The 20,426-nt window shown below is 42.4% G+C and overlaps 1 protein-coding gene across 7 annotated transcripts in view; it reads left to right on the forward strand.

The window, feature by feature from the left end:
- The window catches only part of ARHGAP32 (Rho GTPase activating protein 32), a 786,874-nt gene that overhangs the window by 313,701 nt on the left and 452,747 nt on the right, over positions 1 to 20,426 (forward strand). For 2 of the 7 annotated variants that reach the window (XM_033918041.1, XM_033918042.1), the window contains exon 1: positions 5,137 to 5,229. The exons of the other annotated variants lie outside the window; for them this stretch is intronic. In XM_033918041.1, the coding sequence (XP_033773932.1) occupies positions 5,195 to 5,229 (35 nt within the window). In that variant the 5' untranslated portion in view covers positions 5,137 to 5,194. Of the gene's footprint in view, positions 1 to 5,136; positions 5,230 to 20,426 lie in introns of those variants that run through there. 7 annotated transcript variants of the gene reach the window in all.

Consider the following 20,426-nt stretch of genomic DNA (forward strand, 5'->3'; position numbering starts at 1 on the left):
CCACCTTTTTTTTTTTTTTCTTCAAACGGCAATGGGCCCCAGCATCGACATCAAGTAAGTTCCACTGTTCCTTGCAAGCGGTTCTGCTCAGCCAAAGCTTCCCCTCTGACATGAGCCACCCTCAGGGGAAAGAAAGTGACCCGCAAAGGTGAGGGAAAGAGGGGCAGATGATGGAAGTTGGGGGGAGAGAGAAGGGGCAGATGATGGAATGGAGGAGATGAGAGAGAGAGAAGGGGACAGATGATGGAAGTGAGAAGAAGGGAGAGAGAGCAGAAGGCAGATGGATGTCAGTTGAGAGGGGAGAGCAGATCCTGAATGTAAGTGGGGAAAGAACACATACTGGATGGAAGAAGGAGATAAATAAAGGGGGAAGAAAATAGTAAGATAATGGAGGGGTGAGGGAAAGCGGTGACAAGCTGTGGGTAGATACAGTGAAAAGAGGGAAACAGGACTAAATAGTAAGAAATAATTTAATTTAGATGGAGGCAGAAAATAGAGAAGGAAGACCAGAGAAGAAAAGGGAAGAGAGAGCAAAGAACGATATCTGAGTGGAGGAAATGAGAAGAGAGAGATGCTAAAAACCACAGGAGGGAGGGAAGGACAGAGATGCCAGACCATGAGGAGAACAGAAGGAAGATGATGGATGCCAGACCAAATTGGGGGGGGGGTGAGGGGGTGGCGGCAGGAGGAGAGATAGCAGGGAAAGACAGACAGTGAATGGAAGGGGCAGATGCTGGACTGAAGAGACAGAGAAGGTTATCATGCCGCTGTACCAGACCATGGTATGCCCTCACCTGGCGTACTACGTCCAGCACTGGTGACCGTACATGAAGAAGGACACGGTACCACTCGAAAGGGTCCAGAGAAGAGCGACTAAGATGGTTAAGGGGTTGGAGGAGCTGCCGTACAGCTAAAGATTAGAGAAACTGGGCCTCTTCTCCCTCAAACAGAGGAGATTAAGAGGGGACATGATCTAAACATTCAAGATACTGAAGGGAATAGACTTAGTAGAGAAAGACACTATTCACCCTCTCCAAGGTAGGGAGAACGAGAGGGCACTCTCTAAAGTTGAAAGGGGATAGATTCCATACAAACGTAAGGAATTTTTTCTTCACCCAGAGAGTGGTAGAAAGCTGGAACGCTCTTCCAGAGGCTGTTATAGGGGAAAACACCCTCCAAGGATTTAAGACAAAGTTAGACAAGTTCCTGCTGAACAAGAACGTGCACTGGTAGGGCTAGTCTCAGTTAGGGTGATGGTCTTAGACCAGAGGGCCGCCGCGTGAGCGGACTGCTGGGCATGATGGACCACTGGTCTGATCCAGCAGTGGCAATTCTTATGTTCTTAGGGCAGACGCTGGATGGAAGAGAGTGAAAAGGCAATGAAAGTAGAAACCAGAGATGACAAAAGGTAGAAAAAAATAATTTTATTTCTATCTTGTGATTGAAATATATCAGATTTGAAATATGTATCTTGCTAGACATAACTGGGGAGTGCAAAGCCCAAGCAGTGCTTCTTTAGCTTCCAGATGGCTTAGGGCTCTCTCTAACCAGGGGACAGTTGCCCTAGTTCCACTCCCCTAACACCATTCCTGTCATGTGTGACTGTGGTATTCTGTTACATGATATTTGTGTAGCATTCTGTAATAATTTGGCTTATTCAGTTTTCTTGATAGTAGAGGGGATATATGTGAAGGGGAGGGGAGACAGGGGTTTTGTTGATCTTTGCCCTGTATTATTTGTATTTATAAAATGACAATTATATAGAATATTGTTTCTTTTTATACTTTAATAAAATATGTTCAATATAAAATCATAACTATTTGAGGCTTGTGCGGATGGGATCAGATGGTTTGTGGGACCGAGCTCGCGGGGAAAGGGCAGCGATGGTTTTTAAAAAAAATTTCAGTCTTAGTAGTTTGCCGGTCCACAAAATAATTATTTTATTTCAGCCGGTCCATAGGTGTAAAAAGATTGAAGAACACTGACTTAGACCATGTAAAACATGGTCTAAATCACAAAAAAACACCTAAACTCATCAGATAAGCACTGCAAACACATAACACAGACCCCCACATACTACCTCAGTGATCACCAAGCCCCCACCTCCATAAAAAGTTTATTCACAACTTTAAATTTCAGCCTCCAGACCATCATCACCTGGCAGCCGGGCATAGGAAAGCCTAGTCGTCCAGCACAGAGGCAGCTTAAGCCGTCTTGGGGGTGGGTTAGGGACCCATAGAGAGGAGGACTCATGCCCATAAGCCCCTGTTATCACTGCATTGATACTGAAACATGTGCACTGCCCTATACACCCCCAAAACCCTTTTGTACTGGCATATAAGTGGCTCCTGCAGCCATAAGGGCTATTGGGGTGGTAAATAAGTGGGTCTAGGGGATTCTGGAGGTGATTTGGGGGGGCTCACCGTGACCTATAAAGGAGCTGTAGTGAGGAGATGCCATGGCATCCTTTTTGTGAAGTTCACAGCAGTGCCCTGTAAGATACCCCACTATTTAGGTGGCATGTCTGGGTGTGCAGTCCATCACTTTGCAGACCCCTCCCACGTCAACAGGGCTTCTTCTAGGCATTTTGGACTTGGACGGAAAGTTGGACGGAGATATGGTATAAAGATAAGACGATTTAGTGGCTTGGGTGAACAGATCGGCAGGACGTATAATTAGACGATTTTCGAAAGTAAAAAAAAGTTGGATGTCTCTTTTGAAAATGTGTCTTAGGCTCTTTTTAACTTTGGACGACTTGTGAGATGGATGTATACGGACTTAGACGTTCCTTTTGATTATGCCCCTCCACATAGCTAAAAAAAATACTTGTTTTTGATTGATTGACTTAAGAAGCAAATAATGCACTGGGGATAATTTTCTTAAGCTTTTTCCACACAAGGATAACCTGTTTTATGCACAGCAAAGAGCTTTCAGAAAATAGTGCAACTGCATTGACATGTAGAAAGTTGGCATGTGGAAAGAATATGGGGCTCATAATCGAAAGAGAAAGATGTCCAAAAAACGGCCTAAGTCGGCACTTGGACGATCATAAGTCAAAAATGTCCAAGTGCCGATAATAAAACTGGGTTTTGGACGTATTTAAAAACGACCTTGGCCTTCATAGTGCCACTGAACGACCAAAGCTAAACGGGGCATTTCAGGAGGAGTGTCGAGGGCGGGACGTGGGCCGGCTTAGACTTAGTCGTACAACAGAGCCTAGACGGAACTTGGACGCTGTGACTTAGACCATGTAAAGCATGGTCTAAGTCACAAAAACCCACCTAAAGTCACCAGATAAGCACTGCAAACACATAAAATAGACCCCCGCACACTACCCCAGTGATCACCGACCCCCCCAACCTCATAAAAATTGTAATCACACCTTTAAAATTCAGCTTCCAGACCATCATCACCTGGCAGCCTGGCATAGGAAAGCCTAGTCGTCCAGCACAGAGGCGGCTTAAGCTGTCTTGGGGGTGGGTTAGGGGCTCATGGAGAGGAGGACCCATGCCCATAAGCCCCTGTAATCACTGCATTGATACTTAAACATGTGCACTCCTCTATACACACCAAAACCCTTTTTTACTGGCATATAAGTGGCTTTTGCAGCCATAAGGACTATTAGGGTGGTAGATAAGTGGGTCTAGGGGATTCTAGAGGTGGTGTGGGGGGCTCACCGTGACCTATATGGGAGCTGTAGTGAGATGATGACATGGCACCCTTTTTGTGAAGTTCACAGCAGTGCCCTGTAAGGTACCCCACTATATAGGTGGCATGTCTGGGTGTTCAGTTCATCACTTTGCAGACCCCTCCCACGTCCAAAAGGGCTTGTTCTAGGCGTTTTTGACTTGGCCGAAAAGTTGGATGAAAATGTGGTATAAAGATGGATGATTTAGCGACTTGGAAGATCAGATCGGCAGGACATATAGTTAGACGATTTTCGAAACAAAAAAAATTTTGGACGTATTTTTCGAAAATGTGTCCTAGGCTGTTTTTTACTTTGGACGACTTGCGACTTAGACGAAAGCGGACTTAGACGTTCCTTTCGATTATACTCCTTCACATGTGTGTGGTCTGTGCATAGTTTGGGCAGAGTGGAGGCAAAGGCATATATGACGGGACAGGTCTGTGTGTTTGGTTTGTTTGTTTTTTAATCTTTATTTATTTTTGAAATCCAATAAGAAGTGCAACAGGTTAACAAGCAAATATAATAGACAGCACTCCATACAATCAAATGATATATAAGTACTGAACACCCCCCCAGCCCACCCACCTGGATGTGCACAGCCCTCTTTTCATGAATCAAAGGGAAATAATAATATTACTTAATATGAATCAATGGCACCATATAATAATAAAGCTTAATAATTAATTCTTACAAAAATTTGTTAATGGACCCCAAATCTCCTTAAATTTACTATGATGTCCCAATTGTAACGAATTCATATGCTAAAATTTATATATTTGACATAAGGTTTCCCACCACAAACTGTAATTTAAATTATCCCAAGATTTCCAGTTTTTCATAATAAGTTGCATAGCAACTCCTGTCATAATAAGAAGTAATTTGTTCTGATTTGCCTTGATCGATATATATATAACGGGACAGGTCTGTGTATTTGAATATGTACACTCTTACAGCTGCTTCTGAGTGTCTATTCTGTAAAAATACATTGATACTTTTATAGATCTCTTACATAGGTGGCCTGATATGAAAGTACCCCCATATTGTGTGACAGAAAAGGAAAAGGAGAACTCTACCTCAGATCAGGCTCTGTGTCTGGTGCTAGTTTCTAGCTCTTTTGATATGTTTCCTATTTTCTTTCTGTTGCCCTTCTCCCTCTCTTACACTTTTTTTCAGTCTTCTGCTTTCTTCCTCTCACTTATTCTCCTCACCCACGCTTCCTTTTGCTTCCTCCCACTCTCCCTCTCTCTCTCTTTTCCTCCCACTCTCCCCTTTTCTTCTCCTGGTGTGCTCAGTCTCTTTCTCTCTTTCTCTCTGGTGCATGTTTTCTTCCTCACCTCCCCCCTAACACACACATACTCTCTCACCCCCTGTTTCTCTCTCTCTCTCTCGCTCTCTCTCTACCTTTCTAGCAAGCTTCTTTTGCAGTGACTGTGCAACATGGAGGGAGGGACAGCAGCTGCTGCATCTCTTCCCTGTATCTACAGAGCAGCTTCTGCTGCACAAGCCATGGGAACCGGGAGCACGCCTGATGAATCGGAGAGGTCAGTGCTGTCGGTACATCACGCTAAGAGAATATGCAGCTGAGCTTTTACTTCCTTATACCAAAGAATATTGTACAAATGCTTTTGCAAGCTAGAGGAAACATGAATGTTGCAAGCTCAGCCAGCAGTATTTGTTAAACCCTTAAAGTCGGAGGATCTTCAGAGACCAAGCTTATCATTCTGAAGAGGCTAATGCAAAAAAAAGTATCGAACTGAAATCGGACATGCTAATATATCTCGAGCTTTTCTGGGCAAATGACATGTTGTCTGCCATTATTGGGGCTTAACAGCAAATCGTGGTGGCATTGGAGAAAGTAGGCAGAACGCAACCCTGCTTTCTTTCTCCTTTCACACACTCATTCCAGCAAATTCTGTGTGGGATGTAAAAGGTCTGATGATTCAGAAGTACTGTTAATTTACAAGGAAGAAAGACAGCAACCTGGATTTTTTAAGTGATCCTGCAAAGAGAGAAAATATTTTGTAACAATGTGCTGCGTCTGTATGTTTATTGCTTTGGGTCACTTAAAATCTGTTCTGTTTGTGCTGTTTCAACAACCTGATTATTCTGTAGAGAACTTAAAAATAAGTTTAAAATGATTCTTTTTATTGCAGGGAGGGAGGAAAATCCAGCACAGGGCACCCTAAAAAACCATTAGCTCCATACCTCTCCTCAATTAACTTTCAGGCCCTTAGCTTATCTCCTTCCCCCCTCCCCCAGATTTGCTAATTAAATTCAATAATCACAATTCAGTAAAAATGTATAATTTACATCAATCATGATTTTTAAATATAAAGTGAGGGCCGTTTCCAAATATTCTAGGTAAATTGAATATTTAAAAACTACCCCTCTCTCACTCCCTGCAGGTAGAAGTGTGAACTGATGGCTGATCTGAGTTTCAATGGCTGTGAGAACCTACTATTTTGCTCCGATTGCAGCTGCTCCTTGCTACCCACAAGAAGATGCACCCAAGGCCACATCCTAGTCTTGGCTAATGGTTTTGCTGGCTCGGGAGAGGGGGGAAGGGGGGGGGAGAAAAGGGAGAGGGACTATTCTCTTGCCTGTAGTTAAAATTTTCTAGTGGACAATAGAGAGTGCAGTAAGAACGTTAAAATGTTTTTCAATACTACTTGACTGTACTGTCACATATTTAACATCAGGGCAATATTTCTTTACTGAGAAATGAAAGGTTGTATATATACTATTGGGGGGGGGAAGAAAAACTAATAACTTTCTTGTTCTTTATGATTTCTTTCTCCTCGGTTTTATTTTGTCTTGGCCAGCTGCTTAGCTGAAACAGATTTTGCAAGTTGTCGGTGGCATGAGATGACGGTTCCTCTCGTGTAATGCGGATTCATGCTAATTAACTGGCAAGCTCATTTGGTATGTGTCTGCACCACCTCCTTTTGGCACATGTACCATGGAGAGTATAGTGAATGCCTCCTAACACTGTGCTGCACCCTGATTGTGTTTCAGAGCTGCCAAGTTATCTAGTTTCAGGAGAGAAATGTTTTGGTATATGGAGTATCTAATTCTACCTATTGAAACTGGTGCTTCAAGTCCCATAATGCACCAGAATTAGGTAGGCAGAAACCCAGGACTAATCTAAAAATTTCCCTCCTGGAGCTCTAGTATTTGTACTTTTATTGTGATTCAGGGCAGTAATATTGTGGGTCGACTGGTTCCAGTTCAAGTTAGGCCACGCTTGATTTTACCTTCTGCATGCAGACACTTGCAGTTCTACTTTTGCTTTTAAAAGGGGAACCGAAGCAACAGGCCATTGCATAAAGAGGGATATAACCAGGATCAGCATGTCTGGAAAAATGAAGCTGGCAGTTACACCTCCAATTTGTATCTGAAAAGACCAAATTAAATCCAGCTACCATATCTTCTTTGGTAGGGTTACCATTTGGCTCCAGAAAAAGGAGGATAGATTGAAACATCTGGGTTTTACTTCCATTGACAGCAATGGAAATAAAACCCAGATGTCTCAATCCATCCTCCTTTTTATGGAGCAATATGGTAACCATATCTTTGTGTGCATGCATACAAACATGTGCATGAACATTATGTATTCAACTTTACAGTGCAAGGTATCTGGCTCATATAGTTGTTCTGATGCTATATTAAAAATTTTAATTTTTTTTTCTATTTTTATGAAATGTGGGCATTGCTGCTTATTTTCAAGATCTTAGTCAGTGTAGCATTGTTTTTTTCTTTATCAAATGTGCATAAATGTTGTAGGTGACTAATTATTACCTTGCGCTAATGAAATGTACAGTGCATATATTGAAATTTAGATTTTAGATTGATACTTGCCTTTCCATGCTCAGGGTGTGATACTATCAGGTACAGTTGGTGAGTTCCTTTCCTAGAGGACTTACAATGTAAATTGGTATCTGGAGTGTTAACAGCTTAAGAGATTTGGCCAAGGTCGCAAGAAACGTCAGTGGATGAAGCCTGATTTGAGCCCTGGCTTCCCGATTCTTTGATCTCTAAGAAATACGGTAAGGTACTCTTCAAAGCAGTATTTAAAGAAAAGTGAGCAGCCATGGTACCTCCCATCAGTTGCAGTGAATCTGTTTTAGGCATCCTACTTCTTGCTACCCTAGTGTTCTCATTGCATGCCTGAAATTCTTTGAGTGGCCCTCAGCTCCCTCGCACCCCACTAATTTCCAATGATGTAGGTGCCAATTTCATGGCTGCAGGAGGTGTTTGAGCAGTCCTAATATTGAGCAAACTTGTTTACTATGTCTAGGGAAGGGCAATCTGTGTTGCATTTAGCACCCTCCGTTGGTTTGAAAAGTTGACTCCTTTGGCTGTCATGATACTGAAGCCAAAATTAAGACACTATTGACCATTTTTCTTGTTTGGCCAGGTGTCTGTTGCAAATACTATATGTAACTTGTGTTAAGTGGTAAACTGGCATTGATATATCACTTGGTTGCATCATTGGATGGGGGGAATGGGGACTTGTGCCTTTCTGTTGCTTTGGCACTTCAAAGCGGTGGGACCTGGAGGATTAAGTGACTTGCCCATGGTCGCAAGGAGCAGCACTGGGATTTGATCTCCCAACCTCTGGTTGCAGAGCAACAGCTCAACCAGTGAGCCAAAGCCCTTACTGGTACTATGGTGAGGTCTTATGCATTCAGCTCTTCTGTGTGTTGGCATTTGCTGTAGGTTGGCTTTTCTTTCCTCTTAACTGTCCTAAAGTATATGCATTGACTGGTTGACTGGCATTTCTGTTCAGCAGGATCTTGAATTGGAAAACGCTTCTGTGCTACACATATTCTTAGCAGGCTGCCCTGAGAAATAAACAATTCTAGCAATTTTTCATTGGTCTTTTGGATGTAATATGCCATGATTGACCCTGACCACTGCATTTAATTATCAATGTAACCTTCAGAAACAAAATTTGCAGGTGTGCAAACTAGAAACACACATCAGAGGAGTCCTCTGCTCTTGTGTGCATTTCTATCTATGGTGGTTGTCTCTGTTTGGGGGGAGGGGGGGTTTGCCCCAAAAGTCTTGTGAGTTTACAATATATAATCTCCATACTTGCCATCTTGAGGTTAATGTTGGACTACATTAAGCAGTCTTTTTCATGAGGCTACCTCTGATAGGTGTTCTGTGAAGTACTGCTGAGCCCTGCATTCTGGGATATAATAGGTTTCTGCCCCAGAGATATTGCTGATTACCAAAAATGTCATGTCAAAGATTGACCCAGGATCTAGGATAATCTCTCAGAAATGTCATTCCCTGTGAAGATTCCCAGCAGGTAAGGGGGGCAGTTGCAGTTAGTTGCAGAAGGAGGAGAATTGAGAACAGTTGCAGTGCACCTTAAGGTCTGGTACACTACTGACCTGTTTACATAGGCACCAACATTTCAAAATGATTAAGGGTACCAAACATAATACATATAATCCCCCATAGCAGAGAAATAGTGCATGAACATACTAGACACACTGGGTTTTTTTTCAGTACAAGGATCAGACCTATGGAACTCGCTGCCTCTTCATCTTAGAACCCAGCTTCCCTTGATCGATTTAAGCAAGGCCTTAAGATGTTAATCTTTAAGAGTGCTTACAATCTACGTTAAATTACATCCACTCCTTAACTGCTCCTTTGACTGCAATGCTGGTAGCAAGTGCTTGGATAAGCATATTTATTTAGTTAGTTAGTTAGTCTTCTATACCGTTCTCCCAGGGGAGCTCATGAATTTATTTAGATACTCGGTATGCAAACCTTTCATGTTCCCCTCCCTCCTCTTACTTTCCTACTAATATTGTAGTTCCACCCCCTAGGCCACATTATCTTGTACAGTGAGAATACACTTCTTTACTCCCTATCTTAGACTGTAAGCCACCTAGATGGTTGTCCAGTTGGTGGGATAGAAAAACTCAGTAATCTTGAACTTGAAACTTTAATCTCTTCCTGCACACAATGAAGGAGCTTACTCGATGATGGTGGTGCTCAGCACCCACAGTGCTTGCTCCTGTGCCTGCATGTCTTATTCTCATACTTGAGCTTTCAGCTACCATCTACCACCTGATCAGCCAAATTTGGCACAAAGACATCATTTCCTGAAAGGGAAGGAAGGCTGCAGGTGAGCCACTGCAGATGAGATAGCCCATGTGGAGGTAAAAGCCGATACACACAAACAGGAGATTCTACCTCCTCAAGGTAGAACAAAGAGAAGCAAAAGAGGCGACCTTGGTGCTCAGTCTTTTTATTCATTCAAGACCCGACATGTATGTGTTTCGGCCGTATGGCCTGCCTCAGGAGTCTTCTCCTCAATGAGAAGCACTTTGGGCCAGATTCACTAAAGATAGCAATTCAGTCGCTGTTGGCTGATTCTCTGGCCGATTTTGAAACAGTGATTGATTCACTATCTTGTTTGCATCTGTCAAAAGTACTGATATTCTAGTGTCATATGTCTTTATTCACAAATACCAGGGGTTCCTCTTCCCCTGATATTGTTTCAGGCTTCCCATCCACTGTTCCTATTCATTACTCGAAAGGGTCTAGAGAAGAGCGATTAAGATGGTTAAGGGGATGGAGGAGTTGCTGTACAGTGAAAGATTAGAGAAACTGGGTTTCTTCTCCCTCGAATAGAGGAGATTGAGAGGGGACATGATTGAAACATTCAAGGTACTGAAGGGAATAGACTTAGTAGATAAGGACAGGTTGTTCACCCTCTCCAAGGTAGGGAGAACGAGAGGGCACTCTCTAAAATTGAAAGGGGATAGATTCCGTACAAATATAGGGAAGTTCTTCTTCACCTAGAGAGTGGTAGAAAACTGAAACGCTCTTCTGGAGTCTGTCATAGGGGAAAACACCCTCTAGGGATTCAAGACAAACTTAGACAATTTCCTGCTGAACTGGAATGTATGCAGGTAGGGCTAGTCTCAGGGCGCTGGTCTTTGACTAGAAGGCCGCTGTGTGAGCGGACTGCTGGGCACGATGGACCACTGGTCTGACCCAGTGGCATTTCTTATGTTCTTATGCAGCAATAGTCTTGAGGTCAGAAATCATATACCATAGATCCTTCTGGAGCCTTTATTCAGGGCTTAAAATTTGGTGAACAACTGCTCTTTTGATTATAATTCTTGCTCATTAAACACTCAGAATGCTTCTGCCCAGCATCCTCAGCTCTGACTGATTCAATCTGGGTACCATCAAATGGTAGTGTATGATATTTCCAGAGTCACCAGGCCAATCCAAACATGTCCTTTTACTCCCAAATAAACAAACAAACAAAAAAAACCCAAAAAAATTCAAAACGGCAAGGAGCTTGGTGTGATATAGCGCAGGGGTGTCAAAGTCCCTTCTCAAGGGCCGCAATCCAGTCGGGTTTTCAGGATTTCCCCAATCAATATGCATGAGATCTATTTGCATGCACTGCATTCATTGTATGCTAATAGACTGGATTGCAGCCCTCAAGGAGGGACTTGACACCCCTGATATAGAGGAAAGAAGGGATTTCTTTGGAAAAGGAAGCAGGAAGAAAATTGCTCTAAGCGAAAGCATATTTTTTTTACCCTATATGGAATGGTGTATAGGACAATTTAAGGAAAGTGTCCAAATAAATTTGTTTTGAATGAGATACACATGTGACCCATTGAAGTGTAAAGGATAGTCTTGGACTTGATATACCACTTTCTGTTGTTAGAATCAAAGCAGTTTACATATACTATATGCAGGTGCTTTTTTTGTCCCTAGTGGGCCCACACTAAGTTCTGTACCTGGGGCAATGAAGGGTTAAGTGACTTGCCCAGGGTCACAAGGAGCTGTAGTGGAAATTGAACCTAGTTTCCCAAATTCTCAGTCCAATGCATGAATCATTAGGCCACTCCTCCATTGCCACAAGTTGGGGTGAAGAAATGCAAATCATTGATCAGAAAGTAGGCACTTAATCACATAATTGCATTCCTAACAGCTGAATTTTTATTGGTTGCTGTTATTCTTCAGTGAAGAGTTATGGCAGAGGGAAGTTTTCCTCTTTATTTCCAAGCTTTATCACTTAACATTTAGTTGTTTTCAGCATAAGACAACTTTGCAGACACTGCCTCCTTAGTATGCAAATATATCTCGTACATATTCATTGTGGATAACCTGAAAAACCTGACTGCCTAAAGTTGCCCCAGGGCAGGTTTGAAAATCATTATTTAGAATAGATAATCACCTACTGCTTATATCACTTCAGGTTCTCAACCCAGCCCTTGGGACTCACCCAGCCAGTCAGGTTTTCATGGTATCCACAATGAAAATGCATGAGAGAAATGTGCATACAATAGAGGCAGTGCAGGCAGATTTCTCTCATATATATTCATCGTGGATATCACAAAAACCAGACTGACTTGGTGGGTCCTGAGGACTGGGTTGAGAACCTGAAGTGATATAAGCAGTAGGTGATTATCTATTAACTTTAGGAGTTAGAAAGCTAAAGTTATGCCTTTGAAAATTTACTATGTCTGAGTAGTAAAACTTAGGTGCTGAAAAAGAGGGTGGTCCCAGACCTGGTTGAGATCAGGAGTAAAAAGAAGGTTATCCCTGATTTGCAGTGCTAGCTTCCTAACTTGGCTGATCAAGTGTAACTCCAGGGATAATTTGCTCAAATCTAGCTATTCTCCTTGTACCCAGTGCCAGCCACCTCCCTTCTTCACCCTTCTGATTTCAAAAGATAGCTGCATGCCAATTTTAATGCCACTTGCATTCTGAATACCAATTCTGTAATGGGACCTTGGTGTCAATAAATAATTAAAATACAACTAAAAATAAACAGTAGGAGTGTGGATTAATTTTATAAAGCTTTTTTTTTCTGCTGCAAAGCCTGGCTTACAGACAGGAAAGGGTAGGGTTACCATATGAGTCCATGGTGCTTAATGATGTTAGTGCCTGAAAGTGGACATATTTAGGGGTGGTGCCAAACTTTGGCATCACTAGACGTCGCTGGCTGTGATTCTGCAAGAGCTTTAAATATTTTACCTGTAGTAAATTAGATTATCAAGTACTGGAGGATGTAATAATAGGGTAATAAAGAGGAAAAAGGAATGATGTATTTAAAAATGATCAACATCTGGAAATGGGTACAGGCTCTTTTTTATTTAACCCCCCTTTTATGAATGATTTTTTATCACCACCCGTGACGGTAAAAGCTCCAACATTCATAGAATTCCTATGAGCGTTGGAGCTTTTACTACCATAGCCGGCGATAAAAAAAAAAAATGCTAGTGCAGCTTCATGAAAGGGTGTAATTGACTTACAATATTTGCTAACCGTTTATATTGAAGGCAGTACTTTGATTGTGATAAACTAAGTTTCAAATGAACATGATCTCTCTTCTTATAACTTGTTAGAAATTTCTGTTAGGTGCCCTTGTTGTGGCACTGGATGCCTGCCTTAGGTTACAGATGTTTTTCTACTGATAGAGGCTTCTATCACACAGGAAAATAATTTGAACCGTGGTGCCATATACTTGCTTGAAATTGTTGAAAAGCGATTCTGATGTCTCTTCTATTCCCCTTGCTCAATAGATGCACTCAGTCCCAAGATTTTTTTAAAAGTCCTTTAATAATTTAAAGGATTCATTTTAGCAATTACTCTATAAATCAGAACTACTAAAACCTGTTCTGGGAACCTCACAGTCAGTCAAGTTTTCAGAATATCCACAATAAGCAGGCATGTGGTAAATATAGGTATACAAGTTTGTCTGTGTTTGCAAATTTACCCCATGCATATTCAGTATGGGTGTTCTTTAAACTAAATCCCTCATTGGCTGTGGCGTCCCTAGGTGAAATCAGTGAAACCTTACTATTATAGATAATGTGATTATGAAATATCTTCTGGATTCAGGCTCTTTTCCTATAGATTTGACCTGTGCTAAATGAAAACACATAGCTAAAGAAGGAGCCTGGATGGTATCCAAAGCTGATGTGCATCGGTTGTTTTAAATGATTCTTTTATATTGGTTCAAAAAGTTTCATAATATATAAAAAAAAACCCTAGTATAGAAATCCAAATAATCGATTTGTGATAGGGGCAGGGAATGCCTGGTGATCTTAAGGCAGCAAAACAATATGCATTGCCAGAGGTTGTGGTAAGAGCGGATAGCGTAGCTGGTTTTAAGAAAGGTTTGGACAAGTTCCTGGAGGAAAAGTAGAGAGTAAAACTGTGACTGAGTTCAAAGAAGCGTGGGATGAACACAGAGGTTCTAGAATCAGAAAATAATATTAAAAATTGAACTAAGGCCAGTAATGGGTAGACTTGCACGGTCTGTGTCTGTATATGGTGGAGGATGGGCTGGGGAGGGCTTCAATGGCTGGGAGGGTGTAGATGGGCTGGAGTAGGTTTTAACGGCAATTTTGGCAGTAGGAACCCAAGCACAGTTCTGGGTAGAGCTTTGGATTCTTGCCCAGAAATAGCTAAGAAGAAAAAATTTAAAAATTTAAATTGAATCGGGTTGGGCAGACTGGATGGACCATTCGGGTCTTTATCTGCTGTCATCTACTATGTTACTATGTTATGTTAAAAGTCCATAGTCTGTTATTGAGAAAGACATGCGGGAAGCCACTGCTTGCCCAAAATCGGTAACATGGAATATTGCTGCTCCTTGGGTTATGACCAGATACTAGTGACCTGGATTGGCCACCATGAGAACGGTTACTGGGCTTGATGGACCATTGGTCTGATCCAGTAAGGCTATTCTTATGTTCTTATGACAGGGTAGCGGCCAGAGCCACAAGGATACTAGGCTCCTTAGAGATGCAGAGCCACTGCCCTGGTCTGCTGTGATGTCATGTTCAAGAGAAGTTGCAAAATCCAGGGCTTTCTGTAGAATTGCTGCAAGGGATAAAAGACTAGGTAGATCATCAGGTTAGTGCATTTAAAATCCATCATTCTTCCCACACTTCCAGTGACAAGAGAGGGGAAGCTGCACTGTGTTGAGTCATGTCCTACTCTACTGTGGCCCTAGGTGAAGCCAAAAGTAATGATGGGATCCCAAATTTTTTAGCCTGTCCTCCCAAAGAAGATCAGGACAGGTTACATATCAGGTACTCAAGCATTGTCCCTGGTAGACTCACAGTGCTCCTTTTACGAAGGTGCGCTAGCGGTTTTAGCGCAAGCACCGGATTAGCGCGCGCTAGCCAAAAATCTACTGCCTGCTCAAGAGGAGGCAAGCAAATTTGAAAATTATTCTCACTTCTACAGGAAGCCAGTGCAGCTTTTGATAATAAAGTATTACATGTTCTGATTTTTTTTAGGTTGAAAACCCGAACGTGTCCTCTTTTTAGGGACTTTCCAGAATCCGGCATTTGCCCGGGTTTTGGAAAGCCCCAACGAGCTCTGGCTGCATCTAGAGGACCTCTGAACATGTGTGGATGATGTCGCACATGCTCTAGGCTCTGCTCTTCCGAAAGAAGAGATGAGGTGGAACAGGGCGGGGTCATGTGTCTGGGATTTTCCGGAGAAAAATATGGTAACCCTAACAAGGAACAGCAAGGAGTTTTAAGCCCATAACCTCAGGGTGCTGTGGCTGTAGCTCTAACCATTAGGCCACACTCTCTGTTCTGGCTTCTGATCATACACAGAGGGTTCTTAAAAGCACTTCAGTTGAAAATAGCTGTGCCATGATTGAGAAAGCACTAGGGGTGGGGGTGAGGTAACAATTTCTAGATTCTAGGTGCATTGAGTGGTAGCTGTATAAGATAGTTCACAGCATAAAAGAAACAATACAACCCTAAATGAGGGATTTAGTTTAAAGAACACCCATACTGAATATGCATGGGGTAAATTTGCAAACACAGACAAACTCGTATACCTATATTTACCACATGCCCGCTTATTGTGGATATTCTGAAAACTTGACTGACTGTGAGGTTCCCAGAACAGGTTTTAGTAGTTCTGATTTATAGAGTAATTGCTAAAATGAAGGCGTGTGGGGGGGGGGGAGGGAGTAGCCTGCAGGGAGCAATAACTACAACCTAGGCCAGGGGTAGGCAATTCTGGTCCTCGAGAGCCGGAGCCAGGTCAGGTTTTCAGGATATCCATAATGTATTTATAAATGATCTAGAAACAGGGACGAAGTGCGAAGTAATAAAATTCATAGACAACACCAAACTATTTAATGGGGCTAGGACTAAAGAGGACTGCGAAGATTTAGAAAGGGACCTGAACAAACTAGGGAAGTGGGCGACGAGATGGCAGATGAAGTTCAATGTAGAGAAATGTAAAGTCTTGCACGTAGGAAACAGAAACCCGAGGTACAACTACATGATGGGAGGGCTGGTAATGGGTGAAAGTAGCCTAGAAAAGGACTTAGGGGTACTGGTAGACAAGATAATAAAACCGTCAACCCAGTGCGCAGCGGCCTCTAAGAAGGCGAACAGAATGCTAGGTATCATCAAGAAAGGTATTACAACCAGAACGAAGGAAGTTATTTTGCCGTTGTATCGGGCGATGGTGCGCCCACATCTGGAGTACTGCGTTCAATACTGGTCACCGTACCTTAAGAAGGACATGGCGATACTCGAGAGGGTTCAGAAAAGAGTGACGAGATTGATAAAAGGTATGGAAAATCTTTCCTATACTGAAAGATTGGAGAAACTGGGGCTCTTTTCCCTGGAAAAGCAGAGGCTTAGAGGGGACATGATAGAGACTTACAAGATCATGAAGGGCATAGAGAAAGTAGAGAGGGACAGATTCTTCAAACCTTCGAAGACTACAAGAACGAGAGGGCATTTGGATAAATTAAAAAGAGACAGATTCAGAACCAATGCTAGGAAGTTCTTCTTCACCCAGAGGGTGGTGGACACCTGGAATGCGCTTCCAGAGGGTGTGGTAGGACAGAGTACGTTATTGGGTTTCAAGAAAGGATTAGATGTTTTCCTGAAGGAAAAGGGGATTGAAGGGTATAGATAGAGGATTAATATGCAGGTCCTGGACCTGATGGGCCGCCGCATGAGTGGGCTGCCGGGCATGATGGATCTCTGGTCTGACCCAGCAGAGGCACTGCTTATGTTCTTATGAGATGGATTTGCCTGCACTGCCTCCTTAAGATGTAAATCTATCTCATGTATATTTATTGTGACTATCCTGAAAACCTGACCTGGCTCCTGCTCTCGAGAACCGGAATTGCCTACCCCTGACCACCTTAGAGGGCAGACTGGACTGGGTGTTTCTGATTTTAGCTGTCATCATCTACCATGTTAGTTTTGAGTGAATGTAACTGAATTAGCAAAACCAGTGTTCCCTGTCTCCTGAGATAATGTTTCTTTGCTTGTGACTACTCACTTCGTATCCTTTACAACAGGGGTGTCAAAGTCGATCCTCGAGGGCCGCAATCCAGTCGGGTTTTCAAGATTTCCCCAATGAATATGCATGAGATCTATGTGCATGCACTGCTTTCAATGCATATTCATTGGGGAAATTCTGAAAACCCGACTGGATTGCGGCCCTCGAGGACCGACTTCGACACCTGTGCTTTACAATATTCCATGCCCCTGAGTAAAAACATCTTGAAGCATTAGCAGATAATAGCACATTACTGATTGCAGAACTGTATATTTAGAAGCAGATTTAATTCATATGTCCACCGAGGATTGGAAATCTCTTTCCAATCTGATATAAAGATGATGAATTGAGGCTCTTAATTGTGGTGCTTCTTAATCACACAAGAAGAAATAGGCCTAGCTAGGGATAAAATGAAAAACTGATTCTAAGGCTGTCTTATCATTTAGATTTAGCTCATGCCTTTTCAGTCGCAGTTCAAGGTGAGTTATATTCAGGGTGAAAAGCTGTGATTCTATGCTAAGCTTGGCAGGGACATCCAGACTATTGGTGGATTGGGAAGTATAAGTTCAAGAGTATTTATTTTTTCTTCCTTCCTTTGGCAAGGGTGATGCCCAAAAGGACATCAAGCCGTAGTAATGTGACCTTTGGCATAGGTTGGTTTTAGTTGTCTGACTTTTAGAAAAGCTGTCATTGAAGAAAAACTCTGTAGTAAAAGCACCCGTCTAAAGCGTAAGAGACCTTTGGTGCTTCAACTCTTTTTGAGCTCCTTTGTCGGGTTCCCTGAAGCAGCCCGCAAAACATGGTCCATGTCGGGACCCAAGCACATGCATGAGATAAGTTTTTTTTTGGTTTTTTTTTTTTTTTAATTCTTTATTTTCATTTTATAGTATTGACATAATATTAGTCAAAACAAGAAAATAATACAACTCAGTACATACATTAAAATGAGACAATAGGTAATAATAAAAATATACAATTGAAATACAAAAATAGAAACAAAACAAAATTTTTCTTTCTCATACGGCAAAGTCATTAAACCCAAATGTGAATTATTACTGGTTTGTATCTTTAGACCTCAATTAAGGGGGGAGAAAGCTTTACAATGGCTGAAATCTTTATCAAATAATACAATAAATTAAAGATGGTAGCAGGAGAGAACAAAAACCAAAAAGCTTGTGCTTGAGCAGGTTGAAACTGAACTTCTCTCAGGAGTTTTAAGTTTGCTCTTTAGCAGAAATAAATTTTGTCAACTGCTGAGGTTCAAAGAAAATAAATCTATTCCCTTGATAGGTCATTACACATTTACAGGGGAATCTGAGTACAAACGTCGCACCTAATTGCAGAACCCTTGGTCTCAAAATTAGAAATTGTTTTCTTCTCTTTTGGGTTATTCGTGACACGTCTGGATACATTCTCACTATTTTAGTCATAAATGGTACATCTTTAAACTTAAAAAACATTTTAAGCATCCATTCCCTGTCAGCATCTATAGCAAATTGTACAAGTAGCGTAGCAGTTGCCGGTATCTCTTCACCTGACCTCTCAAGGAAATTTGTCAAATCCAAACTATCAGCAGACAAATTCTGCTGGTTTGGTTTTTGAACAGATGTTCTAGTTGGTAAATAATATATTTTAGTGAGAGGCGGATAGGAGGTTTCGGGAACTTTCAAAACTTCTTTCAAATACTTTTTAAATGTATCCTGCGCTGAGATAAGTGGTGATTTTGGAAAATTAATAATCCGAAGATTACTTCTTCTAGTCATATTTTCCAACATTTCTACCTTAAAATTAAGGTTTCCACTATCTCTTACCCAGACTGAAGCCTGGGACTCCACTGTTTTAATTCTAGTTTCATGTCCATCCACTTTATTTTCAACGCTGGATATCCTATTTTTCATTTCCAAATTTTCAGACACAACAGAGGTATAACGTGTGGTAAGTTGCTGCATTTGGGTTCCCAAAGAGATTTGCAAACTAGATATTGCTTCCCAAATTGTCTCCATATTGAAAACCTTGGGCCTCTGCAATGGTATCAGTTCAGCACCCAGATCCTCTGATGAAAAAGTACCTGGATCTACAGCAGGCGATGAAGTCAGTGTCAGGAAATCCTGAGGCAGTTTCTGTTCCAGCTCCTCCGAATGCACAGATGGTTGATTTGGCTTCACCCCTCCTCTTGCTGGGCCGATTCCCGATCTCAGCAGGTCTGGAGAGTAAACACCCCGGGGCATTTCCTCCACCTTCGCCTGGTCAAACGCCCCCGAACAACTCGGAGGACTTAGTTCTTCCATCGACCGGTCAAACGCCCCCGGGCGACTCGGAGGACTCCGCTCTTCCAGGGTTATGGATGTTGCCTCGAGGGAGAGCTGTAACGCTTCAGCCAGCGTGTCTCTCCCAGCCGAGAAAGCCTCCGGCTGCGTTGGCGTCCCTAGCTGAAGAAAGGCGTCCATCGGGCCCGTTGCTGTTGGTAAAGATTCGTCGGGAAAAACCCGAAGTTTGGACTTTCGTTTCACCATTACAAGGTAACAGCAGTCCGGGAACATCCGTGGCGTCTAGCTCCAGCCACCCGCGGCCATCTTCCTTAAGCCACTCCGAGATAAGTTTTTTGTTTTTTTTTTTCAAATTAATATGATATGGTCACATGAGATTTGCAATATTAATATTATCTTATAGCCAGTATGCAACGATTGGATAGTAAGACCTAGCACTTTCAATAATCGTGTGAAACCACCAGCACCAGAGTTACTGTCTGCAGTGCTTGTACATCTACATTCATGTACCATCCTCAAATTATAGAATGCTTTTTTTGTCACCAACCAAATCTGATCTGCCATATCCCACCTTTCAGAAAACATCACCCTAAATTCCTTATTTCTCTTGCATATCCACTACTTCATCTACTACTATTCCTACCTCTTATTGCTAGTCCCCAGTCTATCCTACTCACTAGAGAATGATACAGTGCCCGTTTCTCGTTGTTAACCCACAGCAACTACAGGAATGGGCAAAAACTTGCTATATTTACTACTGTTGTGGGAACAAAACTTTCGGTAAAAGGCTTTGATCCCACTGGGAAATCCCCCCCCCATACAGCTCCTCAGCTAATGGCTCCATCCCTCTCCCCTCGTGGGTCTGGTGGCTCCAGCCCATCCCCCTCCTTGCTCATGGATCCAGCTGGTCCAGCTGGCTTCCCTCCCTCCCTGCTGCTGACATATACCTTGAAGAAGATAAAGCTGATCAATGGTGCTCATGGACACAGCCTTCCCTCTGCCGGGCTCCTCCTTATGAGCAACTTCCTGTCTTTGTGGAAAAAGAAAGTTGCGTCATAAGGAGGCGCTCAACAGGGGAAAGACAACAAGCACCGTCAATCAGCTCGCTCTTTGAAGTATATGCCAGCAGCAGGGAGGGA

The sequence above is a fragment of the Geotrypetes seraphini genome, chromosome 13, assembly GCF_902459505.1.
Source record: "Geotrypetes seraphini chromosome 13, aGeoSer1.1, whole genome shotgun sequence".
In the NCBI taxonomy this organism is placed as follows: domain Eukaryota; kingdom Metazoa; phylum Chordata; class Amphibia; order Gymnophiona; family Dermophiidae; genus Geotrypetes; species Geotrypetes seraphini.